The following is a 26,737-nucleotide window of genomic DNA, read 5'->3' on the forward strand; positions in this document are numbered from 1 at the left end:
ATGTCAGGAAGGTTCTATATGTTTATTTCGATTCCAAACGGCTAATTTCAGAGCGCATTTTTTATGGCAGGAAATGTTCTTGGATGCTTTGTCAATATGTATAGGTTGCACTGGCAGGAACTGAACCCAAGACCTCTGGCGTGACTGCCGACACTGGAAAAAATTGTGGAAAAGTGCGCGTATGATCAATTTTATACATTTTTTGAGAAAAAAAAATCTGCTTATAGAAAACCAATTCGGCTTTCGTACTTGACATTCATGTGAAGCATCATTAAATTGGCTGATTATGACTTTTATACAGCTTGTTCATGATGGAGATAGTTGCGTTATTTTTAGATTTTCAAAGAGCGTTCGAAACAATCGACAGAATGTTTAGTTGAAAATTGGAGAAATAATAAAACATGGTATTGAACTTGAGTGGTTCAAAAGTTAAGTGCTAACAAGTTAAAGACTAATGTGACCAAAACTAAGTGTATGGTCATGAACAGTGATTATCGAATTAACCTTGAAATTGAACAAGTTGATGAAATAAAATACTTGCGTATTAAATTGGACAATAAATTAAACTTTAAGTCATATTCAATACACCATAGGTAAAATATAAAAAAAAAATGATTTTCTTAGAAGAATTAGGAAAAATATAACAACAATATTTGCTGTTATTATTTATAATACGATAGTTAAACCTCATTGTGGCTATTGTTCAACTATTTTATTCCTAGGAACCAATGATGAAATCAAACGTCTTAAGATTCTGCAAAATAAAGCAATGAGAACTAGGTATAACAAAAAGCAGTTTTCGAACATTTACAGTCTGGATGCTGTCCTGCCTAAAATGGCTATCTGTGAAGCAGTGCATTATACTGAATATTCTGATGTTTGTTTTTAAAATGAAATACAATATGATGCTAAAGTATCTTACATCGTACTTGCAATATGTACAAGATGCCTAGCCTCATTCTTTGAGAAATAATTGTAACTTTAAATTCAAAATATTTAGAGACTCCAGAACACAAAATATACTTCATAAAGGGTTAAAAAAGTTTAATGAACCTCCAAGTAAAATCGAAATTGAAACGAATTTAAAAAGATATAAAAATGAATTAATTAAACACATTCGAAGAACTCTAGCTTTATAATGTATATATGTAAACATGCAATATTATTATTATTAAAATTTATTAACTATAAATTAAAATTTACAAGTTAATATAAAATGTTAAGAGACTTAGCTGCTGAGGTTTTTGATTCTTTATAAAAGCTAAGCTTGTCTAACTTTTTTTTTAAACTAAAGAGTGTAAAAAGAAAATAGTATAAATATGTATAGTGAAAATTAAATATTTATATTTTAATGTTATTTGGGTTTATAAAGTTTTAAGGTTTATGTAATTAGATTTTAAAGATATGTAGGTTTATAAAGTTGTACATTTTTCTGATGTTATTTGGATCGAAGTTTCCTAGGATCTTGGTGGTTATTAGATGTGTACTGTATAAGCTGGTGTTACAAGTTAAGTATTTGCATGCACCCATTCCTAGAATGTGATTAACGTCCAAGATTGTTTGGCAGTCTGTACAAGTTGGAGGGCTTTCTTTTTTAAGAAGGTGTTGATGTGTAAGAGCAGTGTTCCCTAGTCGTAGTGTCCCAAAGTGGTGATCATCTGTCTTGAAGTTGAGGTTGGGTAGCTTGGTTTAGATTTATCTATGTTGATGGAACTGTAGAAATGCTGGTAACTGCCAGTCATTTAGTCTGTGCTTTGATTTTACGATTGACTTCACCTTATAAGTCACGTTTTCTGAGTGCAAGCACAGATTTCACAGGGGAAACATGAGCAGCTTGCTTTATCAGCTTGTTCGTTACCAAGAATTCACGCGTGACCGGGAACCCACATTAGCTTTAGTTTGTTGTCAGATTATTGAGATGGTTTCTTATTTTGCTAATTATGACGGTGGCGTTGTTGGGATTTCGTATAGCAAGTCCAAACAAATCACAAAGTGGCCTTGTAGTTTTGATATTATCTATGCAGTCTTTAAGATCGCAGTCGCTTCAGCGGTGAATACAGAGATAGTATTGTCCAGAATTCCAATGGACAGAAAGCAATATATTTGAATTATTTTATTTAATCTTAAAACTTAGTTATTATGCAATTGTAATTAATAACAAAACATACTAAAGAAATTGATAATACTACTACTTTGCGACACAGTTTTTCTACGCTCATGTGAGCTTGGAATCTAGCGATATTAATTCTTGACACAATATCTGCTTGCAAGTAGATTGCGTACAGTCCATCTCCTCGCATACGGGATAACCACTAAACGCATTTAGCCTCATTACTAAATAAATAACTTACAGGCGTTTAATGGCATTGAAACATTACCTGTTTTCAGTTTATCTTCATTTATTCTGACGAACAAAAGTATTTCTTCACGCGTGAAAAAAAAAACTTTAATGTTCTTTAAATAACAAATATGTATTTTGTTTTGAATATTATTTTTCACATGTTATTTTTCTTATTTTAAATGTATGTTTTTTTAGGAATTATTTGTTTTATATTTTTTATTTAATACAATCGTATTTTTGTGTAAAAAACATAAACTGGATTAAACATTACTTTTGGAGATTGTAATATTATTTTTTGATATATATATTTTAGTAAAACATTGTGCTCTTTCAGCATTGTTAAAATATAGTTTCTTAAAAAATCGGTATTTTGTTAACAGTTTAATATTATAAATACAAAAAGGAGTTCTCACCTCACATGTTGCGCAAATGTTTGTTTTTTCTTACATGTGCGATTTGTGATGTTATAAAAGAGGAATATTTTTTTCTTCATTACTTTTTATCAACTAACAGTTTTTATGTACATTTATTTTACTGTAAACACTCGAAATAGTGCAAACCGAAAATTACTTTTCAGCTTAAAATATAATCTAAAATTTCCAGATTCTTTTTTTCCATTTGTAAAAATGATCAATTTATATTAATTTTTAAAAAATAACAGTTTTTAGCGGTGCAATCTAAATTTTGTACTATTTCTAGTATTAACAGTAACAAAAATGTACATTTGTGTTGATTGATAAAATTTCTGTGTATTCTTGAGAGAAAAAGTATGTGCAGAGATAGATTTGTTAATCTTTTAATTTTCTACAACCCAAAATGGATACTTCATTTTTTTTTTTATAAATTGTAATTTCCAATTTTTTTTTATAAAATATTTCTCTTTGGTAGTAATAAAAAATTAGAAAAAGAAACAACAAAAAAGATTAATATAAATAATAAAAAAAAATTAGAAGAGAATAGAATAAAAAAATAGGAAAAAAACGTACTGTAAATTATTATAAAAGCCTAGGTTAATCTATTGGCGACGCTTTTTTGTTAATGTCAACCAAATAGATATCTTTGTGATTCTGCAGCACAAAGTCTACAAATGAATTAATTGGATTTATTTCCTCTAACGACATTTGTGCATGACGTGACCAGATTAGATTGGGTCCAAAAACAATTGCCAGATTGGAAGATGTCATCTTGTTAAGATCCTCGCAGTCCATTACCTATAGATTAAATTGTTAATAAAGTTTAAAATTAAATAAAAAATATACAAAATTATTGGTGGTTAAACTGAATACAGTTTTCCTCAGGTATATTTCCCCACCTCAAACTCTGGCCACATAAACGAATCCGACCCGGTGTTAATTTTATACTCGATGAAGCTAGTTGGCACTTTTTTATTCTTATGAGGAAATTGTTGACGTCAGAATGCTTAAAGGATCTACTTTTAATTTAATTTAGTGCCTAAAAAGGTCCAATGAAGAAACATTGTTTCGATTTGTCTTCCATTGCATTCTTAACGAAAAAATTTCGATTGTGTAAAAATAATGTCATTGATTGTAATCGCAGTTTTTTTCGTTCTTGAAAAGTGAATGAAAGTTTCTGATGCCTTTTTATTGAATATGGACCCTGATTTTACTCCTCAACGCGACAAAGTAGCTTTAGACATTATATCATATTATTTTTCAACTATGAGTGAAACCAGTCAGTGGTTAATGAAAAGAAGATTTGTTGTAATCTTCATCTCCACCTACATACCCTGGGAACTTGTACCTTGGCATCTGGTTGGATCAGTACTTCTACTTCGACAGACATATGAGTGCTGCACTGAGCAGAGCTGGAGAGCATTTGCCCTGAAAAAACGGTTGTTTTTTAGCAGCCGTCTTGACAGCAGGGTGAAGGTGATTTGCTACATGGCGTTATCCGGCCGATGATTGCCTATTGGTGCCCGGTATGGTTCAACGTTGCTCCATCTCAAATTTAAAAGATTCGGGTGTTTGAGAGACAATGGCTACGGCGTATAGACAATCGAGGGCTGATACACGATAGGGAGGCGGTTCTAATCTACCAGCCGTAAAACTGTAGATAGGCGACTCCTTTACAGTCGAGACGTCCTCGCACTGCACGGAGCGCCTTCGGTTCAGTAGAACTGTTTCTGATAGGGACCGAAGAGATAGGGTAAGGCAGGAGAACCAGTTTTGGTGGCTTCAAATTGAGAATGTCATTTAAAGTTGTCAAGGGCGTTTGGTCTTGGCCGGCTTACATAGGTTTAAGGATTAGGTTAGGGACAGTCAGGGTGGAACCAAAAAAAAAAACACACAAAAATAAAAAACAATGATAAAGATACCAAGTTTTTTTTTAAATAAATTTTCGTAATTTTAGATCAAGTTCTCGTTATTTAGCATTAAAATTGTTCTTAGGCCGAAAGGCAGTAGTTATAAGATAATGGATTAACTTAGAGCACCCGCGTAGGGCCAGTAGGAAATTATTTAAGTTTGAAATTTACATTAGTTTTTTTTAAGAATTTTTTTCTGGCTTTAAGATAGTTTTAAGATAAAATAAAAATAAAAACCTGGGAACTCATAAAAATGATTTGAATCATTCAAAACTTACCTTAACCAAGAACTCCACTAAATATTTGAAGAGCTCATAGTTTTCTTCAGGCAGCTTTTCCCTGATTAGTTGTGTCACATTTCGAGATCTTGCTTCTTTTGGCCAATCTATAAATAAAACATATTTCTTATTTAATTCACAAACAAATTTTGTATTTACATTTCAACACCAACCTAAGAAACTTGTGATATTTTCGTAGAGTTCATAAGTTAACAATGGCTCACTAAGATCTCTCAAAAATGATTTAAGTAACCCAGCTATAACATGTACATTGACGTCTTTCAAGTCAACCTCTTCACCTCGATTCACTCTTAACTTGAGGTCATTAATTTCAGTATAGTTACCAGATCTTCTAAAAATTCCTTCTGTATCAATAACACCAGTCATCGATAAAGAATCAACACATTTGCGTACAATCGGTGGAATGGAATTCAAGCACGGGCTATTTTGTGTGATAAACTTCAATGGAACACCAAATTGCGTTGTTTTGATAATAGAACCGTCAGTCACACTTGTTGGCGCACTCCGACGATTTGAATAAAGTTTATCATCAAATTCACATATATTATCGGGTAATTTAAGCTTGGTTAAACCTAATGCTTGTCTTAGCTCGTCCAATGTGGAAATATATACAAGCTTTCTGCGAAATTTGTCACTTATAAATGGACGGAAGAAATTCCATATAACTCGTATAAACCAAGTCGGATGGACGACATAAAGATTTTTTAGATTTTTTCGAAAATTTCTATCGAGTTCTTTGTATGAATTCCATAAAAATTGTGCAGAAGGTTTATTCTCGTCTTTGAGTCCTTGATGAAAGTATACTAAAATGTAATCATTTTCCACATATGGTTCAATTTCCTTTATAAGTTCCCTTTGAAAAAAAAATTTAATAATTTCTGTAAGCTTTCCAAACACAACCTAAAAATGTTATATTCTTACCGGATAAACTTCTCCATTTGATTCTTTTCGGGAAAGCGTGATGCATAAATGCCAAATATATGTTGACCTTGTTTATCTGTACCAAGAAAATCACATTTTGTTTTATTTGTGGTAAAACTTTCGGATTGCTAAAAGAAAAACAAAAGAATGGAATTAATGTATAAGCTGAAATTATTAATTTATTTATATAGGACGAACCTCCTTGAGTTGATCTTCGAAATCGTTGTCCTCCAGAGGATTTTCTATTTCAGCTTCTTCAATTTCTTCTCCAGCTAAACAGAATACAATACAATAGAAATTAGTAAGAAAATTAAATAGTAATTTGTTTGTTCTTTGGAATCTTACCAGCTAAAACAAAGTCATCCACCATTACATCATCTGAAAAATAATAGCACCGATTTTTAGAAAATGTAAATATTTTTTGACAATCGTAAAGAACTTACTGGGTATAGGAGATTGTGTTAAAAGTTCGGTATCATCGAATTCTAACTTAGGCTCAAAATCGTGCAGATCTGATAGACTTGGAAGTGGTTCGTCAGAGTTTTCAACGAGTGGGCTAATCGGTGGTCCTGAAAAAATGTTATTGTTATTGCAAGTGTGTATATTTTTTTTTTTAGTTTCAGTTTTGGTTCATACAAAATTAATAATAATATCGTATAAAATCCTTGCAGGAAAAAGTGCCATTATTATTTTATTAACATAAAAAAGGATTCAATTATTTACGAAAATTATTAGAGGTACCATTTAATACAAAGTAATGAAGACGTTAATTGACAAAATTAAGATTTTAGAAAATTTAATAACAAAGACAATTTGAGGTATTTAGACATCCAAATGTTTGTGGCTGGAATTTTTTTTTCATGCATAAGGTTAGCATTTGCTGATAAAATTTGAATGTTGCTTTTTTTTCTGTATGAGCGTCTTCTTCTACCTGAGCGTCTTTTTCTACGTGAGCGTCGAACTTGTCGAGTTGTAGAAGCTGAGTAAGGTCAATGATTCTCGGGAATTATTTCTCCAGAAGAGTCCTGAAACCAAAGGTCGCTCACCTCTTCCTTCCTTACCCCCTCCTACGTCGACTTTGTGCTATTATGCTGGCTGATGGCTCCTTATTCCCTGACTGTATGTGTATGACTGTCTCTCAATACCTTGTTTGCTTCCTGGGACGCTTATGGCTTATTTGCTGTTCTCTTTTTCCATATCCTTCCCTTCAACTTCCCAATTGGGCTGGATCTAAGGTGTTATACGAAGCGTGCCGAAGATCAACCAGGCTTAGAGCCCAATTTGTAAAAATAGCCCAGTCATTAACGGAGTATCCTGATACCAGGCGACCTACGGATTAGCTAGTCTTACCAGCTACACCGGGCGGCAGTTCGGCGGCAACGTCGGCTGTTATGCTATGAGGATTCTAAACTCCCCTGGTTCAACATTAGGGGATGAAAGTAATCCCACCCTTAGCAAGAGGCAGATGTGGGCTAAATCCATCCTAGACAAGACCAACATCACCTACGACTCCACGTAAAAGCGACAAAGGTCTTTGGAGGAGTCCACTCCCGTCCCTAAAAAGCACAAATTGCAGAACAATAGCACCCCAACATTGCTAGAGTACCTTTCACTAAACCTTTTAGTAATGTACTTAAGGAGTCCAACAAGAACATAGGATAGGAGCAATATTGATGACACGATTACCTCTGACCGTTGGCAGATGGTGAAACTGGGGCTCTCGGCTGGTTTTCTCAAAGTCATGAGAGAGCATCCTGGTCCACCGCCTGTAACAAGCGATGGGGGTCGCATCAAGGTCTTGTCAAACTCATCACTTGTAACGATCTCTATGCGCTTGCTGTCGGCATGCTGGGCGAAGTTTGGCCAGGCGCAAAACTCGAGGTCGTTGCAAAGGAAGATATTCCTTGCAGGCCGAGAGCTTGCTCATGGATCCCGAAAGAACCCAGAGTCAAAAAGTCTTTATCGAAGTGCAATTATCGTAATCAATAAGAACTCTGTGGCTTCTCTGGCGCTAGATAAGGGACTGATAAAATACGGTTTCGAGACAGTCACGCTCCGCATATATAAAACAGATGAGGTAGACGCTTCATGCGAGCCTCCCTGAGAGTTGGATAGCTTCCGACAAAATTTATTAAGCCTTTTTTTTCATAAGTTGCAAATACTGCACTTCAATTGTTAATCGGGTCTGTGTGGTATAGAATTCAAGCTTAATAATTCGCTACGAAGCTTAAATTCAACGGGTGCAATATCCATCAGCAAGACATGCCCACTCACGGTACCAGCTACTTTGATCTTGTATTAGTTTCAGAACTACTTTCCTGACGAACCGATATTCAGGCATCTTGAAGACGTTACGTAGATAGTCGACTTGGAGTTTCAAGATTTTTACGAATAGAAGTGACAGTGCTGTTTCTAGCATAAGAACGTAGTATGGCGTGTTTATTGGCAAGTGAAATATTCTCTTCACATAGTGTGTTAACGATTTCTCAATCGTGTGGGCGCCATACAAGAGAAAACTCTTGGCAGCTGCTTCAAATATCTTGTGTCTTGTGTTTACTTCTATGAGCTATCTTATTGTTCATAAAGTATCTTTTCCAGGAAATAGTAGAAAAGTGCTTTTCAAGCTATCTGTTCGGATTTCCGAGGAGTGGTTGAGATCCACTTTCCTATTCAGAAAATTGCTTTGCAAGCTAACCGTTCAGATCTCACAAAATGCTGAAGGTCGTTTCTATCCCAGACATTTCTATTACACATGAATGGATATTGTAGCACCAAAAATGTTATGAACTTTTTTTAAACTGTATATAATCTGACAGGCAAAAAGTCCGACTAGAACAAGCTTTAAAAATTTAAACAAATTATACTATAAGTGGGTATTCACGTTTTCCTTCTTTTTTTTTGAAACAAGATTCTACAACGAAATTTCTTACACCTTTGATCTCGTTTGTTAGATTTCGAAGAAAGGTGTTAGTGTTATCAAGTTGTACATACATAATTCAGTTAACAAAGGAAATTGAGTAACATCTCATTAAACTCACCTGGCAATTTTGATGTTGACCCCAAGGCAGCTGTTCCGCTTGAATTCATTTTGGCTATTTGACTTTCATGCGATTGAAACTAAGCTCTTTATAAAATATGATTTCTTTTAACTGCTGAAAAGTAAATAAAAGTACAATTATTAACACATATTTTTATTGCACATAGTAGCTAGGCAGGTACGCAATTGTGTAGATATCATGGAACAGACAAAACACAAAACAAACAAACAATAACAACTAAATCCAATGTAGATAGATGCATTTTCGATTGACGTCATTTTATTTTTTAGTAGACAAAACAACACAAAGGTTACGGAAAAGACGCATAAGGGCATAGACTAGAGACGATGGTATTACATGAATGAAAAATTCTATTTTCATATTGAGCGTAATTTAACATAATAATAATGTATGTACATAAATTAAAAAGAGAAAAGTTTAATTAATGAGTAAATAATTAATTATGATTCTTATCAACGAAAGTGTTTATCTTGTTTTTTTTTTACTGTGGATTTAAGAAAATTTTGTCTACGAACAACACACCTAGTTTTTCTCCAAAATGTCTATTTTCAATTATGCGCTTTGGTTTAGTAAAGTTTGAAAAACAACAATTATTAGTATGAGTTTTTGGACAAATTATTCCTTTGAGCTTTCTTACAATTTAAAACACAAACAAAAATAAAAATAAATTTATTAACTGCAGACCACGTACATTTTCGCTTTTAACTTTACTGTTGTTTTTCTTTTTTTGTATTTTTTAACAAAATGAACACCCCCAATTTTAACCATAAAATAAAGAATGAACAATGAACGAACACACAAAAACACATATTAACCAGTGGTGGTACATGAAAGAAAAAATCCCACAATAAAAATCCCTACTTTTTCGTTACACCAGTGATTGAGTACACCAAATTTGGGCTTTTTTATTGCCAACGACATTAAAAAGTGAAACAATTATTCAACTTCGTTTTCCTATTAAGAAATAAGTTTTCATAGCAATTGCCATCAAACATTTTAAATTTGATAAGATATAGTTCAATTTTAATTACAATATCCTCTTTGGGAATTGTTGGTATCACGTATGATACTATTACCACATAAAAGCACTGCCAGGTACCATGTGCCTTAGCGAAGCTTTAACCTTCAAGCTAAAGTCATAATTGAAATACTTTTATTCGTTGTTTAATCCCAAATGTGAAAAATTAAGTACAATATTTTCATATAAGAAGTTATCCTCACTACAATAATGCTATTAAAGCAATGAAACACATTTTTACAAAAATTTAGCTAACAGGTAATGTTTTTATTTCTCAATTTTGTCGATTTTAAAAACCGTGAAATGCATATACATATATGCACAAAATTGATAACTCAATGTATATCTATTTTCAAATCATTCCTTCATATCAAGGGCATGTAACTAGTGCAGTTCTAACTACTTCAACATTATCCGTGTTAAAAACGATACCAAGACGAAATTTTCAACGTGAGATTTTTATTGCTGGCAAATAATTCATGCCAGCCCCGCTTTAATAATAATGCAACATCCAGCCTAAAAGGGATATTTTACTAACAGACCCTTAATTTTGAGTTTGTCATCACCAAAATCTGTCAATTTTGATATTCACTGCATTACCGATGTTTTTTTCGCGAATACCTCGAAATGTCAAAATTTTCTGTCTCGTCTCGCGAGTAACCCGAATTGAATTTGATCATTTATTTTTTAATCAACTGAAAGAAAGCACGAGTGTAAAATAAATTGTATTGATAAAAAATGGTCGTGTTTAGCAGTCTCGTGCGATCGGCCGGAGCCTTCTCCCAATATCGTGGCATATTGAATTCTCCAGTCGCTAAATATGGTAGTATTCCAAAGAACGTTACGCAACATGTTCCACTCATAAGCATAACCAAAACAATCTACTTGCAGCTATTCAAAATCAATTACGACAAATGAGCGGACATAAGTTCCAGATCACACCATCCAGATTCCAATGGCACAAATTCAAGGATATGCTTCATTTTTACGTAATGCTTGGTCTAATCCCAATGACAGCAGTCATATTGTATGCCAATATTTTTGTTGGACCTGCCACTTTAACTGAAATCCCAGAGGGCTACACTCCCAAGTACTATGAAACTCAGAAGGTTGGTCAATTATATTCAAAATCGTTAAGATGCTATGTAAACTGTTTTTTGTTTCATTTCAGCATCCAATTTCTCGTTTTATTGCAAGGTACATCTTCCCATCGCCCCAGCAAGAATACGAGAAAATGTGCCATCATCTCTACGAAGAGAATGAGAAGGCTCAAATAAGGTAAGCTTCATATTGTCGACTTAAGAACACAACACGAAACAAAACATCATCCGCTTATCTTCTTAGGGAACTTGAGAAACGGGTCCGTGCAAAAATGTCCGAACGCAACGATTACAAAGCCTACTACTATCGCCCGGCTATTGCCAAGTACCACAGGATTTCCAAGGAAGCCGCAGATCATTTGGAATCTCTTCGGGGTGACAATTAAACCAAGGCTTTATATACATAATTTCTATTGAAATAGTATAATACAGAAATAAACATAATACCGTTATATTCAGTAAAATATGACTAAAATAATGTTTGGTTTTACATTGGTAGGGAAACGGATTTGACGATGATGATTAAGTTGATGCCTAGCCCCAGGCTTGATTCTTGCAATAGTAGAGGACAAGTTTCCCATTTGTGCCATGACATTCGTATAGGTTTTTGATGAATTGGTCAGGAGAAGGGGCAAATGTTTGGTTGACATAAAGAAACTATAAAAGAAAAACAATTGCTTTAAGAGGAAAAATTAATAGCATATAAAATTATGACTTACGAGTTGTTCTTGGGGATCCATTTTCAGATGTTTGTGAAAGAATTGCATTATTGAGCTGACAGTTTTGTTTGGATCAACCATCCATTTTCGTTTTTTGATAATTGGCACGTTTCCAGTTGCATTTAATAAAATACAAACTATAAACAAATAAGCATAGAAGATTGTTAAGAACAATTATTTGCAGTTTTTAGAATTGTAATTCATTTGCCTTTTGAGGTGTCTTTCTCATTTGTAGTTTCCTTTTCAGTTGCAGTCACTTCTGTTTCCGACATAATTGATGGATATTGAAATGGGGGTTTATTATGATTATTTTTTTAATGTTAACTTTTTAAGAAAAATAGAAAAGTTGAAGCTCTGTTTTTGTGAAAGAAAAATATATTTTTTATTTTGACAGATGGTGTAGAACTAGCTTACCGACATTATGTTTCTTTCTAATAATGGAGCGCTTACATGCTTGTATAAAATACAAGGGCTCGGAAACGAACCCTAAATATAACTTGTTAAGAATGAAATAGATTAAATTGAGTTTATCCATTCATCGATTTAGTTTGTATAAAATAAATCCAAGTGATATTGGACACTTTTCTAGAGAAGTAAGGTCTTCTGTTCTAATCAGCCTCTCACGTTTCGTAAGGGACTTAAACTGATTCCATTGAGCTTAGGAGGAAGCTTCAAGATTCATGTGGTATCACAATGGGCCATTAAATTGGCCTAATTGTGACCGTTTCCATCTTAGACAGCCACTTTAACCTAACCTAACGTAAGGTCTTCTATTTTATGTTAAAAGTACAATTCATTGATGCAGATGTGATCTAAATAAAATAGAATGAAGTACACAATTTTAAAAAAGTATTGTGATAAATATTCATTGCAATAAATCAAATGCACACACTATAAATATTCATTAAAACTCTATTTAATAACAACAAAATGTCACTTGGATCTATTTTGTTGTTCTTAGGTAGAAAAACGAACTTTTTTTGTTATTAATTACAGCCTGGCTTATCACGAATTCCATCGTAATCGGAAACTCTTAAGAATTCCGAAAAACCGATCCAATAGATTTTTTCGGGATTCGTAAAATTTGTCTATAACGATGGAATTCGTGATAGAGCTGAATAAGTTGTTTTCTATTGTCTTATGTAATATATTACAAATTTTAATTAACGTAACGCGTATAAGGTGGTTAGAAAAATCATTAATCAACCCACATAGACAGATATAGTCCTTAAACCTCAAAACACTATTATTACCCCTATTACCATTGGCGAGTCGAATGAATAAACGTGTGAGTGTGAAAAATTTGTATTACCGTTGGTGCATTGAGAACCGTTGATTCGACTTAAATGTCATACATTTTTCGAAGATTGATCTCACTCTATTGTGGTTTTTGAATGTTCATTGATTTAAATGTCATTTGTGTTATTATTTGTCGAACGTTATGTAAAAGAAAGTCGGAAAATAAAACAATGTAAGTTTATATTTATGTTTCATTTCTTTTATAAAATAACATGAATCAATGTATTTTTATTCAGCTGCAAGAGAACTAATAAAAATCTGTACGAAAAGTTAGTCGAACTGATGGAATCGAACCCGAATGCAGCGTGAGGTGGTGGAGAGCTTGGTTCTTCAAATAAAAAACCAAAAGGAATATTGGGACCAATTTTCTACAACCCTCAACTGACTTGGCCACCTACTCGCTATGAAAAAAAAATACTACCAAGGAACATTGAACGTTCTCCTATTTGATACCACGTTTCAGAAACTGACTAAAAATTACTGGAGTTCCATACATAGGAATCATGGGTTGATCCAGGATATCTTGAGTAAACATAACGAATGCACATTTAATGGCCACACGCCAAAAAAACTTGCACTAAAAACCAAAAGCTACACTCGGGCAAAAAACTTACTATCACTGTAATATCTTTTTCTGCTAAGGTACTGATGACGCAACTCAATCGTATCAACGATTCCTATATTGGTTCCGTCAACAAATCCTCTGAAACTAAAAGAATTAATTAGAATTTAATGTACTTCCATTAGGTACAAAATATTTGTTCTACTTAGAATGAATGAGGGCGTTCCAAGAAATAAGAGTTGTCTCGAATATTTTTGTGCAGTCGAAGCATTCTTACTTTTTTCCTGTAATTTTCGTTTTCTCCAAGAAACAAATCTATATTGCTTATCATTTTGTATTTTTATTAAGTATGAATATTATCAATTAATGAACAACATTTTTTTTTGAAATATCATGAGTTGACGGTTATTTATGCCTGCTGTTTTTTTTGTATGGTAGCACTGAATTTCGAACATGAATTGTAAAGTTCGCCAACCGTGTATGTCGAATGTGTGTTCGCTAATGAAAATATCTCACTTTGAACGTTTGATTCCCCAACCATAATAGGGGTATATAACTTCTCAGCTTCTGTTGTAGAGAACCATGGACTAGAGTGCTTATTAAAAACTACTCTGACTTTCATCCACTTTTTACTACAATCTAAATCAAAGTAGACATCATCACAAAAATTATACTCAATAGATTCCGGTAGACTGATCGCCTACGACTCGTGAACGAACCAACTCGAAAAGTTCTTCTTACTATATTCAGCGTAAAAGACTATGATAACGCTAAAAAATGGTGTACTTTATAACGTTGATTAGCAAAAGAATATATTTTTGGAGGAGGCCAGCTGGCTGTCTAGTTCGAAGTTAGTAGGGAGCAAATTAAAGAATCGGAGAGAATAAAAAAAGCAGCCTTTGAAAATAAATTATTAAACAATGCCAGTTGCACAATCCAGGGTTATAAATGAATCATCTTTACAATTTGATTGCACTAATTGAAAATTCAATTCGAAATAATTTTCTATTTAATTAAATAAAAAAATATTATACAATTTTTATTTAACATGTTTTGATTTGTTTGAAAATAAAAGACAAAATACGAAAAGTCTTTTATAGAACGAATAACATTTCGTTCAAATGAACCCATTCAAATTTCTAGATTCTGTAAACCGACTCTAGGTAACTTTTACACTACGCTGACTTATTAAAAAACTTCTGCTTTTTATGGAACTTCTTTGGATTAATTCCATAGGCTTTTAGGCGGTCATCTGTAATCTGTGATGATGTACCATTATCACCGTTTTTTTGCTGGTTGGCATTGCTTTTATTGAATTTATTTTTATTACTGCTTTTATTGGAGCTCTGAGTTGCATTCGATTTACCATTTGCGTGTTTTCTTTGATCCTTATTGTTGTTAAATGGATTTTTCGATGATGTTTTTGATTTTACGTCTTCTTTTTTGGGTTCTTGCTTTTGGCTTGTTTTTTTCTGCTGCTCCCCAACTTGCGGTACATTTTGTGCTGTGTTCTTTTTTTTCTTCTTCTTTTTCTTTTTCTGTTTTTCTCCGTCAGGATTGGATGAAGTACCTGCTTCAGCCTTGGTTTCAGTTTTTGATTCTTCTAATGTTTTGTCAACAGAAGAATCTGCATTATTCTTATTTTCCTCCGTTTCTTCATTGGATTTACTTATTTTAGAATCTGATGAGGTTACTGTTTCGGAAGCTTTGCGCTTGACAGGGAATTGACTTGGTGATGGTTGATTGTTTTCTTCACCATCTTCATCGTCTGATCCATCTCCATAAAGGCTTTTGAATATTTTTCTTTTTAAGGCTTCATTATTCGCCTTCATCTTATACAGTTTTTGCTCCTTTTTCTCAACATTGTCAGGACGAATTTGCACTGTCTTTTTTAGACTTGCCCATTGATTAAGTTCCTTATTTTTAGCCAAAAGAATCTAAAATAAAATAAAATCACTTAATAAAGAAAAAAATTTACCTCATTTATAAAATATCAAACCTCTTCAATTGTTAATCCAAAATCGTTTGGCACTGTTTCGGTGTACTTGAATCGGCATGGCAAGTCACCAATAATATCCTCACAGTCTAATTTATAGTATTCATCAATGTATTCTCCATATGTCTTTTCATCGTCCGGATTGAACACAGGTTTTTCAGCTTTGATTACTTCTGCAAAGCGATTTCTTTTCCTCTTCTTCCTCTTGCCCCGTGTATTCTCTATAAGCTCTTGTTGCAGAATTTCCTTGGCATTTGGGTCATAATCACAATCCATATTGAAATCTTCGTCTTCACAATGGGGCTCGTTGTATTCATTACCATAATCATCTTTAGTTGGATCATAGTTATCCCAATCTTCTACTTTCAACTCCTCAATATCAGGACACTCGGGCTTCTCTTCGTCCGCATCAACTTGATAATAATCGTCATTGAATAATTCTTGCATACGTCTATCATGAGCTTCTGGATCAAATTCATCTTCGAGCTCTTCGTCTTTGAATCCGAGTTCATCATTTCCAGTGACCTCTTTCAATTTCATTATTTTCTCTTCGATTTCTTTTCGCTTCATGGCCTTTACCATTTCGAGTTCTTGCATTTTTTGTTTTTTCTCACGTTCTTTGCGTTCTTTTATTTCTTGACGCTTTTGTTTTCGTGAATCATCTTGTTTACGCACAGATTGTTCAATGGTACGCGGATAACGTTTTATAAATTCCGAGTCGGGTTCTTCAAAACGAAAATTGTACTTATGTTCGAATTCTTCTTGTTTTTCAAGTTCAACTTCGTCTTCTGATAGATTTTCATCTTCTCCAACGATATCTTCATAAGTTGGAATATCAGCAAAGTTCGTTTCAGCATAACTACATAAAATGATAATAGACTCAAAATTTTGTAATCAAATATTCAAAGGATTTCCTTACCCTTGATTTAAAATATAGTCTCGGAGGAATTTTTCTCTTTGAGGCAGTTTTGCATTCGACCAATAATTTTTAAGTGGTCCAAGAGATTTTTTAACTTCTTCCTCTATATCGTCCTTCTTTCCAGCTAGCCATTTGGTAAAGTCAGCTTCTTCTTTTTCCTTAAAAAAGAAAAAAGTAATGTTTATTACAAATTACGAATATAGTTCATACAAAGGGTTTGCTATCGATACCTTATCCAATAAATAGTATTTAGGTCAGGTATAAATAGATATATGTTTCGATAGGGAAGCGGCAATCGGACCACTACTTCATGCAATGATTAATACACCACTAAAGAAAATCAATGGAATTCTGGGTTTTGAGAAATCTAGGGCCGAATATTTTCAAAGAAAAACCGATATACATACCTCTTATAATTAAGTAGGCCTTAACTATCCCTATTGGTTATCGTAAGAAGTGACAACTTACTAAACACCCAAGTGATGACTAGGAGAGGGAAGAGGATACCTTCTTCTTTCTCTGGCGAATGCCCAAAGCTAGCTTAACAAAGAAAGGATGGTTCAGGGAGGCGACCCAACCTAAATTTAAAACAACCTTTCCCCAACATCCACCTATCTTTATGTTATTCATATCCTATCCTGTTTATATCCTCATAATGAATAAAACATTAAATCTATGAATTACACTTTTAGGAGATCTTGAAAGGAGATTAGGAGATCTTGGAGGAAATCACATTGAATTCAATTTTTCAAAATGTACAAAACTATCATAATGCTAGTCATCTTAAAAAGCGTTAAGTACTGACGAAAGAAAGAGCTGTTACTTAGCTCTTCTGAAAGATGAATTCTTTGTGGTATATTTGATTTTGTGTGGAATACGGACGAATGGAGAGGAAGATATAACAGCAAACCCTATAACCCGTAATGTACTTAGACTAAGTTTAGAAAGTCAAAACATTCTCACTTCTTTGGTTCAGAGGTTTGAAACAAAAAGAAAACCCAAATCCATTCTTTAATGAAAACCCCATCGCGAATGCTAGAGCGTTTGGTCTAGATCAGCGGTTCACAATCTTTTTTAATCGCGGATCACTTTTCGCGTCGTGCCATAGTATGTCATTTGCAATACAAAAAAATGTTCAATCAAAATGTCAGCACCAGTTGTAGTACTTGGCAACGGCGGCTTGCAGAAGAACAGATCTTCTTGAAAGGATTGTAGATATTGGTAGCTCACAAATACTATTAATATAGCCAATTTTGTGAGTTATTCGTAAAAGAAAAGTAGCTTTCACATTCTCCGGTAAGTCTCCGATTCATCTTGATATTGTGTTATTTAACAAAGGAACGCTGTCAACAAGTTTTTTGACCTTTTAACCGAACAAACATTCAACAATGTCTTTAACACATAGCTTTATTAAGTTTTCAGTAATGGTAAATGAAGACCATCTTCACCAGATTGCGCTATTCGGAAACTTATCAAATAGGATGCCATTAACACATTTTCGTTCACTGCTTTTGAGTGATAAGTAATAAGGGTTTGAGATTTAGTAAGTTTAGCATACTTTCTTTTGAAGAAATCAGTCAGTTTGCTTTTGCAATCTGGATGAATCCCTGGGAAGTGACGTTTGATTTTTTCTGCAAATATTGCACTGTTCGACAACACTTTGCGGCAAATTACGCATTTAGGTTTGTTGTCACTTGTCTTAGGAAATCTAAAATTTAAATATGATTCGTGGTACAACCTTTAACTGATCTTTTTTCTGTAGCATCGATCACAGTGGCACTAGTAGGTACTAGACAAACTATCAAACTCAAAACCTACAGAAATATCTAACGCGCGCCGCCGATGTCTCTATTGCGTCATATTTCTTAGCACTAAAATAAGTATATGGAAAACCGAAATTGACCAAACAAAATTAAATCCTTAAAATCAATTTGTGCGGTTAAATGGATTACTAGTTTACGTAAATTATGATTTTGTTTGGACATACCCATCAGTTGGAGATTCTTCGACAGCTGCGAGTGCTTTTCACTTGCTTTTTTCAATGATCCAGACCTAAGCCAGCGATTGATTTGAATATTTAATGCATAAAAACAAAATAAAAAAAAGCACCTGCAAATTAACTTCACCGTACTGCGTTTAAAAGTTTGCATGAATTGAAAAAAAAAACTGTTTCTATTTCAATCGGCACTCTCACTAGTCTTCGTGGTATTGTATGTAAATGCATCAATTATCAAAATTACAATATCAGAAGCTTAAAATTAACAAGTTACTAGTCCGTCTTATAATTTTTTACTTTTCCAAATATTTCTACGGAGCACTTGGATATTATTCTCGGAGCACCAAGTGCAACTGGTAAACTCAACATTCTTTATAGGAATATTCATAAGGTTCTCTATTTAAAATTAAAATCCTGCATTGAGTTATTTTATAGTTCAAATGCAAACAAATAAATAAAATTAATACAAACCTTTTCCTCTTTAGATTTAACTCTCTTCTTGAAAATACCGCCGAACTCTTCATCATCTGAGTTTTCCGCGTTGATAACTTTCCTAAACTCATCCTTAAGCTTACGTTGCTCTTCAACATACGTCGGAGATGCTGCCCTTTCATCTTCTTCATGCTCTTCATTTTCATTTGCCGATTCTATACATTCGATTATATTAGATATTTACTTTGCTAATTAAAGGTTAAATAAACTCATTTTATACCATCTTCAAATTTGCCCCCATTTTCTAAGATAATTTTGCGCTCATAATCATTTAAGGTTACAGGTTTCGAGGATGTTTGTTTTTTATTTTGCCCAACGCCAACTCCGAGTTCGACACCATCAAAGAATCGGGTATTTTTATCGTATATGGTTGGATCTTTGCTTTTCAATGATGAAAGTGTCTTAAAGAACTCCTGATCAAATTTGGAATCGATAATTTCATCCTCATCACTGGAGTCACTCTCACTTGATGAATCCGAATCGGAGACATCGTTTCCACGATCCTTATCTAAAATAATTAAATTAATTTAGTTATCATTCAAGTATTCGTTTTTAGTCAAGTTTTCTTCTTACACTTTTTTAATAATTCTTTTTGACGAAATTTATTGTAAGATTTTGCATATCCAGCGTTTGTATTAAATTCAATATCTTTGTCACTTTCTTCAGAATCATCGAAAAGATTATTTTTGTTCTTATTTTTATTCATATTGAATTTTTAATATTTTTTGCGGAAATTTTTGAAGAGAAATATTTAGAACCACACGTGTTTGGGTTTTGGTTTTGATAGCAACATTTATGATTTGACAAGTACAACACAAATGTTGCTATGTGAAATTAGATACATGTCATTCAAATGTTGCGGAAATTAAAAATGTCACTTATCTGCTCTGTTTGATTACTTTACTGTGTTAAAAGCTTAACAAAATTATTCCTGTCTGTGATTTTTCTTTTCTTTAAAATGTTCGCAACCTGATGTTTGCTGCTTTTTAATGAAACGATAATCTGTGATTTTAAACGAGAAATCTATGATTTTAATTGTATGAATATAATTTTATGAAAAGACATTGATTTTTTATATCCTATATAATTTCCTTCTCATTTTTTTACAGTTAAGTAGGGGTGTCAATAGAACATGTTTTAAATATTAGGAAGAGGAAAGTCATAAAAAAATATTTTTTTTTCGGACCTAACCCACCTTTTTTATATTTAATTTTTTTGAGCCTAAAACAAGTTTTTTTTTGAATTGATAGCATGGCGCGGTGTACTAACTAATTATGTATCTCCCTGCTGGATCACTATATGATTTGGAGTGGGTTTGATTTTGATACATGCAAAGTACATTTTGCATTTGAGCACTAAAATCAAAGGAATCCCAAACAAAAAAATCAAGTGTGGCAACACTGGCCAAAAATAGGGAAGAAACCATTTTTGCGTCTTTTGTATATTAAAAAGTAAACTCTGAAAATTAATATAAAATAGAAATAAATGTTTCCTCGCTCTAACATTGTTATAATTATTTTTTATTTGCACGTATCTATAAAAAAAACTGCGTGTAGAAATTCGTGCTGTTGTAATGGAAAGTTGAGCCATTTTATTTGTTCGTACAAATTAAGAGTATACTTGCATTCAATTCAAGAATACGCTGTAACCGATGAGGTTAATTTCTGTATGAATCTTTCACTTTCCAATTCAAATTTCTGAGGTAAATGTATCTATTCTGCCGTGCACGAAAATTTTGACAAGTCATTTTTGGCAAAAGTATATTTTTCTCGTTTATTGGATTTACTTAGGTTACATCGTTACAGTATGGGTGTAAACGTAGTATAAGAAAATATGGATTCGTAAACTGTATTGGAGTAAAAAACGATTTAATGATTTTTTAAAATATCGTTTCATTAAGAAACTTTTAACTGCATAAACGTCAAACTGATAATAATGCCCATTTTGCCACTGAAAATATGCCAATATGATAAAAAAAAAAAAAAAAAAAACAAATTTTGTTGTTATGCATTTATCTTGATATTCTGTAATTCATCACATCCTCCATTTTGGTAGTGCACTTGAAAATGGTCATAAAAAATCTCGCTTTAAAGTAACAATAACTTTGTATTCTCAGACATTCAAAAGTATATTGAGCACTTACGGAGAAAATTGAAAAGTTCTCCGAATAATAAAGAACAGTCAGGAATAATCAGGCCTTAATATTAATTTAGGACACTACTTTACGAACACATCCTGGTCTGAATTAGCTCATCTGTCAAGTGTCACCTCTATCCCCTTGATTTTTTTTTAATAGTTAGTTTAGTTACAAAACAAAACATCCAGACGAGTCAGCGTATATTTTGTAAATAAAATAATTAAACACACAAACAAAAAAAAACAAATCGCGATTTATTATGTTATTTATATACAATGGCTTCGTTTCGTGAAAGCATCGCTAGCATTCCAGGTGCAGTCACACATTTCCTCAGTGAAAGTACTTCATCCTACTTGAATCTATCTACCACACCTTCATCATCACATTCAGAAGAATCTTCATCAGATAAGGCCTTGACAATACCAGCTTCTCTAATCAAAGAACAATGGAGACTAATATTCAATTCGGACGCAACGATTTCTAATCTAGAACAAGCCATCAACACGTGCAAAGAGCTTGTTTTGAGCACTGACGAATTAAGCGACGAACGAAAGTGGTTGGTTCGTCATTTGGTCGAGTTGCGTTATGAGCTAGAAGGACTAAAAGAAGCCGAAGAAGATCCAAATGAAGCTGGACCATCTGCAAAAACTGTGATTGGGCATCATTTAAGTGTAAGAAATGTAGGACGTAGTTTACAAAACGCCCGTACCTACTGTGACCATTGCACTGGAATCATATGGAGCGTCGTTCAAGCTTCTTACATATGCAATGATTGCCAGTACACTGTTCATAGTAAATGCATAAATGATATAGTGCGAGTGTGTGCTCATGTTGTAGTATCCGAGCGTAAATATCCCATTTCTGATATATGCCCTGAAATTGGCTTGGCAGCTCAGGGTTACAAATGCGCCGAATGCCAGGCACCATTGAATTTCAGTAAGTAGTTATTTTTAACTTGATTTTAAGTTTGATTTTACATTGTGTTTACTGTGATTGTTTTTATTAGATATAACAGAGGCCATGCAGTGCTGGGGAAAAAGTTCATCAAAAAACCATGGTACACATTCCATTTTCTTTATCAAGAACTTTTAAAAGTATTCCTATCTATATTCAGTTAGTTCTTGCTAGAATTCTATTACTCCAATTGTAAGCATTTTTTTACCGGTTGCCCGAATTTATTTCAAAACAGAAATTGACATCATTCCAAACATCGCTAGATAACATTTGACCTTCTTATCAATTAAATAGTCAAATCTAGTTGTGAAAGTACCAACTAATTCTAAATATATTCATATCTATTTATTTTAGATTCAGTCTTCTTTATGTGATGCTTTTAATTCATCTAGAATATGCAATGCCTTGGGATGATTATCAAACTGCCGGGAAATAGTTTAATGCACAATTTTCTTTCCTAAGTGCGATGAAAGGTTTCTTTTGTTTTGATATTTCAAAATTGTAATGCGTAATCGCTTGTGTCTGTCACATTTATAAAGTTACATTTAGAAGGTTTACTGCAAACCAGTAAAGATCAAAGAAGTCAAATATGCAATTGTAGAGTTTTTGTTTTTCCTTTAATGACTATATACCTACCTTATCTCATAAAACAAAGGATTGACAAAACCAAGATAAAGTAATATTTAGAATTTAGAACTTCAACTTCCTCGCTCTAGATGTTTCAAAATTGTGTTTTTTGCGACGTTCTGTCTTAAACGTTAGCTTTAATTAGTTCAATGTGTTTCTCTTTAATAAGAAATTATCTTATGGAAACATTTAGAAAAATTGATATTACTTTTTTTTATAGAAAACAATTGGGTTGAACCACGACTATGTGACTACAATGGACTCTACTTTTGTCCCAGTTGCCATTGGAATGATGTGTCTGTAACTCCTGCAAGAATAATTCATAACTGGGACTTTGAGCCACGTAAAGTTTGTCGAGCTTCACTTCAGGAGATAAATCTATTTCTTGACAAGCCTGTAGTGAAACTAGAAGAGGCCAATCCGAAGCTTTTTGTATTTTTGCAAAAGCTAAGTTCAATTAAGAAACTACGTGAAAATTTGTCTTATATGCGAAAATATTTACTCGAATGTCGTGTAGCCGTAGAAGAAAAATTACTGGACAATCAAATTGGTAATAAAATAAACTTACCTATTAATTAAACAAAAAATTCACTTCTTACTATTTTTTTTTTAAATTTAAGGTTCCAGACGGCATCTTGTGCAATCATGCGAATTTTATTCATTTAAAGATTTAGAACAAGTCGAATCAAGTGTATTGTATGAATTTTTAAACAAGATCTATAATATCTTCGACAAACATATTAGATCCTGTGCTCTTTGTACAGCTAAAGCATACATCTGTGAGATATGTAGCAATGATGAGGTTATATATCCATTCGACGATGGATGTATCATATGTGATAAATGTAAATCAATTTACCATCGTGTTTGTATGACACGCAAAAATATGATTTGTCCAAAATGTACTCGCTTGAAAGAGCGTCAGCTATTGCAGACACAAGAGATTGAAGATGCTGAAAATGGGAATTAATTCGTAATTTGATTTTTACCCAAATTCAGAATTTTAAAATACTGACCACTACTTTAAAGTTATGTATAAATGTAAAAGCGTCTTTCTTTTTGTTTATAATAAGAATAACATTTGCAAGCTTGTTTTTTCTGTATATTTAATTCTTTGTTATGGTGTTTGATATACTATAATTGTATTTTTACAAAAAAATCATTAATTTTTATCATAGATATTAACTATATGCGTATATATTTTGTTATTCAAATTTTTAACGAATCATATTATGTATTTTATTGTGTAATGTGAAAAGTGTCATATAATATTAAAACAAAATAAATAATAACGCAAAACATTTTTAAAAATGCAATACAAATCAAAAATCAAGGGGTTTTGTAATAAAAGGTTTAATTTTGAATAGCCCGCTATTTGGGCAGCTGATAGTTTTTGAACTGCCTTTTAGGTGCTATGTGCTATACCCGCAAAAGAAAGTTCAATGGCATTGTTATTTCTTGAAGAGCTAACCACAATCAACAACCTAAATCTTGCGAGTTAACACACCTTTAAACTTCTATCTATCTATCTAGCCAACATGAAAAATAAAGCCTATGGCAATAATTGATTGATGGAAGGAAGCAAAAATGGAACTTATGAAGTAATCGAGGAGTGAATTTATTTATTTATTTCAATTTCGAAAACTTGTTCACCTTAAGATAAGATAACTTATAAGCTAATGATAAGTGTAGTATTAAACAAAAATATGGAACTATATATAAAAGATACTACATTGCAGAGGGCGTTTGACAAAAGTATTAAATTTTAATTGAAACAACAGTTTTTTAATCGTTACAAAATAGTATACAAATTTATATACATAATGTACATACGTATTTACAAATTTGTTCACTTCATTTCAACTAAGTAGATATATGTATGAAATTACGATCTTCACAAGTATTTTTTGATTTCGAGTTTTGCCTTGACAGCATCACGTATTTCTCTTATTGATCTTGGCAAGGCATTCCAAAGCCGAATGCTATTAACATAAAATTAACGTTCAGAAGTAAGAGAAGAGTAACGTGGGCTGATAAGTTGTAATGATCTAGCAGATGAGGTTCGTCGTATTCTGTCGAAGAGATAGCGAGGTGTCTGTGAAAGTAGGATATCAGAAAGCAAGGACAATGTCCAAAAATTGGGCATGTTTTCAAATGACATGTTTAGAATATGATTTGAAATTTCTGAGATGTGATCATATCAATCAAATATAGCGGGCAGTATTATTGAATGCGACTGTAAGTTTTCGTTTACTTTAGTAACTACAAGAAGAAAAAAAATCGCATCCATAAGTAGGAACTGGTATTTTTAGTATAATGCTGGACCACAAACAAATGTTATTCCTTAATTTTAGTCGTCTCAACGAATTCTATCGGGATACAGTTCATGACAATACGAGGAAAGTAAGACAGATCAAGAGGTGCTCGAAAAATAACTATACAGTCAAAGGATTTAGTTGAAGTCTATTTGCTGTGGACCAATTCTAAATCCTTTCAAGATCCTCATATAAGCATTCAATATAGTATGTTTATTAAACCGAGGGGACAATTTAAGTAAAGCTGCACATCATCGGCTTACAAAGCTAAGGATCAAAATTTCATTGCGTCTTGAATTGAATTAATGTATATTGAAAACAACAATGGACCAAGAATGGAGTCTTGCGAAACACCATTTAAATTTAGAAGGAAATTTATTAGCGACCCTTTTATTTCCACAGCTTGTGATCTACCTGCAAAGTATGAAAAAATTAAGATTGCTGTCGCAGAAGAAACATTAAATTCATTAATAAGTTTACTGCGTAATAATGTGATCAACTGAATCGAAAGCTTTCGAAAAATTTAAGAGGACTAAAAATGACACATGATCTTTATCCATTGACATCCTTAAGTCTTAAATAACATTGATTAAGGCAGTGATACAACTATGTTTCTTCTGGAAACCAGATTGCGTAGGAGTAATTAGATTGTTGGCATTAAAAAAATTATATAATTGTTTTTGAATGACTCTTTCAAAGACTTTAGACAAAAAGGACAATATCCCTTTGGAATTTTTTGGTATAGGTAAGATTTTTGCTAGCTTCCATTGCATAGGATAGTGACCAGACATTAGGATAAATTTAAAAATATGGGTTAAGTATGGTAGAAAATAGGCAGTAAAATTTTGAGAAATGATGGATGTATATCGTCAATGCCAACGGCTTTTGATTTAATTGAGAGAATTAATTCAACACTATCGGCAGAGAAGACGGACGAAAAACCGAAACCAGAGATGGCCATTTATTCTATTGACGCAGGCCCACCAACTTCATGGTAATGAGAATTTGAAGCACTTGAGGTTTCAACAGAAGAAGTAATAAATCTTTCGTTCAGCATTTTTGTATCTATTTCAGCGCTGAGGCACAATTTACTCTTGCATAAATCAAAGTTTTCGACCTCCTTGCGAATGGATTAGGCTATTTAAAAAACTATTCTTTTTGAAATTTCTTATTTCGGTTACCACCTTGTTACGTAGCTAGCAGTAAATGTGCCTTAGTTCTAATAGTCAATATCGTTCCCAAACCTTATATGCAAGATCGCGCTTATTATACCTTTGTACCTGAACAAAGTTAACATCCAACCTTGAAGGTCTGACGAGGGCAGGTTATAGATGGTACCACAATTTATGATTCTAACATTTACATACCTCTAACGCTTTAATATCAATATTTCAAAAATTCCTGAATTGGAAACTTTGAGTAACGACCTGTAAGTCAAAGTCATAAGTTAAGTACATTAAATCATGTCTAGAAAAGGCTGGGACAGATAATTGATCGTAATGTACAACCTTTCTTTAATCACTCACCCAGAATGGGTCTAAAGAGTAGAACTTGTGTTAGAAACATAAGTAGGTAGGATAGAGTTAACGGTAATTTTCATGGGAAGAGTATGGTGGTAAAATCGTTGCCATGACAGCTGTTTGGAATACATGCCTCTTAA

The 26,737-nt window shown here is 33.0% G+C and overlaps 5 protein-coding genes across 11 annotated transcripts; 2 read left to right on the top strand and 3 right to left on the bottom strand.

The window, feature by feature from the left end:
• Positions 1-2,773: 2,773 nt before the first annotated feature.
• LOC129946867 (rho GTPase-activating protein 68F) lies at positions 2,774-9,728 on the bottom strand. Of its 6 annotated transcripts, none has more exons than XM_056057233.1 (9): positions 9,635-9,728; positions 8,923-9,033; positions 6,328-6,453; positions 6,230-6,262; positions 6,083-6,156; positions 5,885-6,012; positions 5,116-5,816; positions 4,943-5,049; positions 2,774-3,552 (listed from the first exon to the last, which is right to left on the bottom strand). In XM_056057233.1, the coding sequence occupies exons 2-9, from the start codon at positions 8,969-8,971 to the stop codon at positions 3,352-3,354; spliced, it is 1,419 nt and encodes a 472-aa protein (XP_055913208.1). In that variant the 5' UTR covers positions 8,972-9,033; positions 9,635-9,728; the 3' UTR covers positions 2,774-3,351. The 6 variants fall into 6 exon arrangements, with proteins under 6 accessions (XP_055913208.1, XP_055913207.1, XP_055913206.1 ...); XM_056057232.1 differs by having other exon boundaries at positions 8,923-9,036; positions 9,635-9,709; XM_056057231.1 differs by having other exon boundaries at positions 8,923-9,036; positions 9,581-9,705.
• Positions 9,729-10,576: 848 nt separating this feature from the next.
• LOC129946869 (NADH dehydrogenase [ubiquinone] 1 beta subcomplex subunit 5, mitochondrial) lies at positions 10,577-11,539 on the top strand. The gene is made up of 4 exons (XM_056057236.1): positions 10,577-10,784; positions 10,853-11,070; positions 11,133-11,239; positions 11,306-11,539. Exons 1-4 carry the CDS (start codon positions 10,700-10,702, stop codon positions 11,445-11,447), a joined length of 552 nt encoding a protein of 183 aa, XP_055913211.1. The 5' UTR covers positions 10,577-10,699; the 3' UTR covers positions 11,448-11,539.
• Positions 11,497-12,175, bottom strand: LOC129946871 (autophagy protein 12-like). The gene is made up of 3 exons (XM_056057237.1): positions 11,989-12,175; positions 11,781-11,917; positions 11,497-11,718 (listed from the first exon to the last, which is right to left on the bottom strand). The coding sequence occupies exons 1-3, from the start codon at positions 12,050-12,052 to the stop codon at positions 11,596-11,598; spliced, it is 324 nt and encodes a 107-aa protein (XP_055913212.1). The 5' UTR covers positions 12,053-12,175; the 3' UTR covers positions 11,497-11,595.
• A 2,452-nt stretch (positions 12,176-14,627) lies between these two features.
• On the bottom strand, positions 14,628-19,823 carry LOC129946865 (protein KRI1 homolog). The gene is made up of 6 exons (XM_056057226.1): positions 19,618-19,823; positions 19,265-19,552; positions 19,024-19,199; positions 16,557-16,714; positions 15,641-16,496; positions 14,628-15,578 (listed from the first exon to the last, which is right to left on the bottom strand). The coding sequence occupies exons 1-6, from the start codon at positions 19,748-19,750 to the stop codon at positions 14,817-14,819; spliced, it is 2,373 nt and encodes a 790-aa protein (XP_055913201.1). The 5' UTR covers positions 19,751-19,823; the 3' UTR covers positions 14,628-14,816.
• Positions 19,824-21,330: 1,507 nt separating this feature from the next.
• Positions 21,331-24,053, top strand: LOC129945722 (differentially expressed in FDCP 8 homolog). Of its 2 annotated transcripts, XM_056055592.1 has the most exons (4): positions 21,331-22,117; positions 22,188-22,238; positions 22,983-23,312; positions 23,383-24,053. In XM_056055592.1, the coding sequence occupies exons 1-4, from the start codon at positions 21,457-21,459 to the stop codon at positions 23,730-23,732; spliced, it is 1,392 nt and encodes a 463-aa protein (XP_055911567.1). In that variant the 5' UTR covers positions 21,331-21,456; the 3' UTR covers positions 23,733-24,053. The 2 variants fall into 2 exon arrangements, with proteins under 2 accessions (XP_055911567.1, XP_055911568.1); XM_056055593.1 differs by lacking the exon at positions 22,188-22,238 and having other exon boundaries at positions 21,333-22,117; positions 23,383-24,045.
• The last annotated feature ends 2,684 nt before the right edge of the window (positions 24,054-26,737 follow it).

The sequence above is a fragment of the Eupeodes corollae genome, chromosome 2, assembly GCF_945859685.1.
Source record: "Eupeodes corollae chromosome 2, idEupCoro1.1, whole genome shotgun sequence".
NCBI classification, from domain to species: domain Eukaryota; kingdom Metazoa; phylum Arthropoda; class Insecta; order Diptera; family Syrphidae; genus Eupeodes; species Eupeodes corollae.

Coding starts and splice junctions, on each gene's coding strand:
- LOC129946869 (XM_056057236.1), top strand. CDS start 10,700: ATGGTCGTGTTTAGCAGTCTCGTGCGATCGGCCGGAGCCTTCTCCCAA. Junction 10,785..10,852: donor TTCTCCAGTCGCTAAATATG/GTAGTATTCCAA, acceptor ATCTACTTGCAG/CTATTCAAAATCAATTACGA. Junction 11,240..11,305: donor AATGAGAAGGCTCAAATAAG/GTAAGCTTCATA, acceptor TTATCTTCTTAG/GGAACTTGAGAAACGGGTCC.
- LOC129945722 (XM_056055592.1), top strand. CDS start 21,457: ATGGCTTCGTTTCGTGAAAGCATCGCTAGCATTCCAGGTGCAGTCACA. Junction 22,118..22,187: donor CCAGGCACCATTGAATTTCA/GTAAGTAGTTAT, acceptor TGTTTTTATTAG/ATATAACAGAGGCCATGCAG. Junction 22,239..22,982: donor AAGTTCATCAAAAAACCATG/GTACACATTCCA, acceptor TTTTTTTTATAG/AAAACAATTGGGTTGAACCA.
- LOC129946867 (XM_056057233.1), bottom strand. CDS start 8,971: ATGAATTCAAGCGGAACAGCTGCCTTGGGGTCAACATCAAAATTGCCA. Junction 6,013..6,082: donor TCGAAGATCAACTCAAGGAG/GTTCGTCCTATA, acceptor TTTTTCTTTTAG/CAATCCGAAAGTTTTACCAC. Junction 3,553..4,942: donor TAGTGGAGTTCTTGGTTAAG/GTAAGTTTTGAA, acceptor TTTAATCTATAG/GTAATGGACTGCGAGGATCT.
- LOC129946865 (XM_056057226.1), bottom strand. CDS start 19,750: ATGAATAAAAATAAGAACAAAAATAATCTTTTCGATGATTCTGAAGAA. Junction 19,553..19,617: donor AAAAGAATTATTAAAAAAGT/GTAAGAAGAAAA, acceptor TAATTATTTTAG/ATAAGGATCGTGGAAACGAT. Junction 19,200..19,264: donor TGGGGGCAAATTTGAAGATG/GTATAAAATGAG, acceptor TCGAATGTATAG/AATCGGCAAATGAAAATGAA.
- LOC129946871 (XM_056057237.1), bottom strand. CDS start 12,052: ATGTCGGAAACAGAAGTGACTGCAACTGAAAAGGAAACTACAAATGAG. Junction 11,918..11,988: donor TGAGAAAGACACCTCAAAAG/GCAAATGAATTA, acceptor ATTTGTTTATAG/TTTGTATTTTATTAAATGCA. Junction 11,719..11,780: donor TGGATCCCCAAGAACAACTC/GTAAGTCATAAT, acceptor TTTCTTTTATAG/TTTCTTTATGTCAACCAAAC.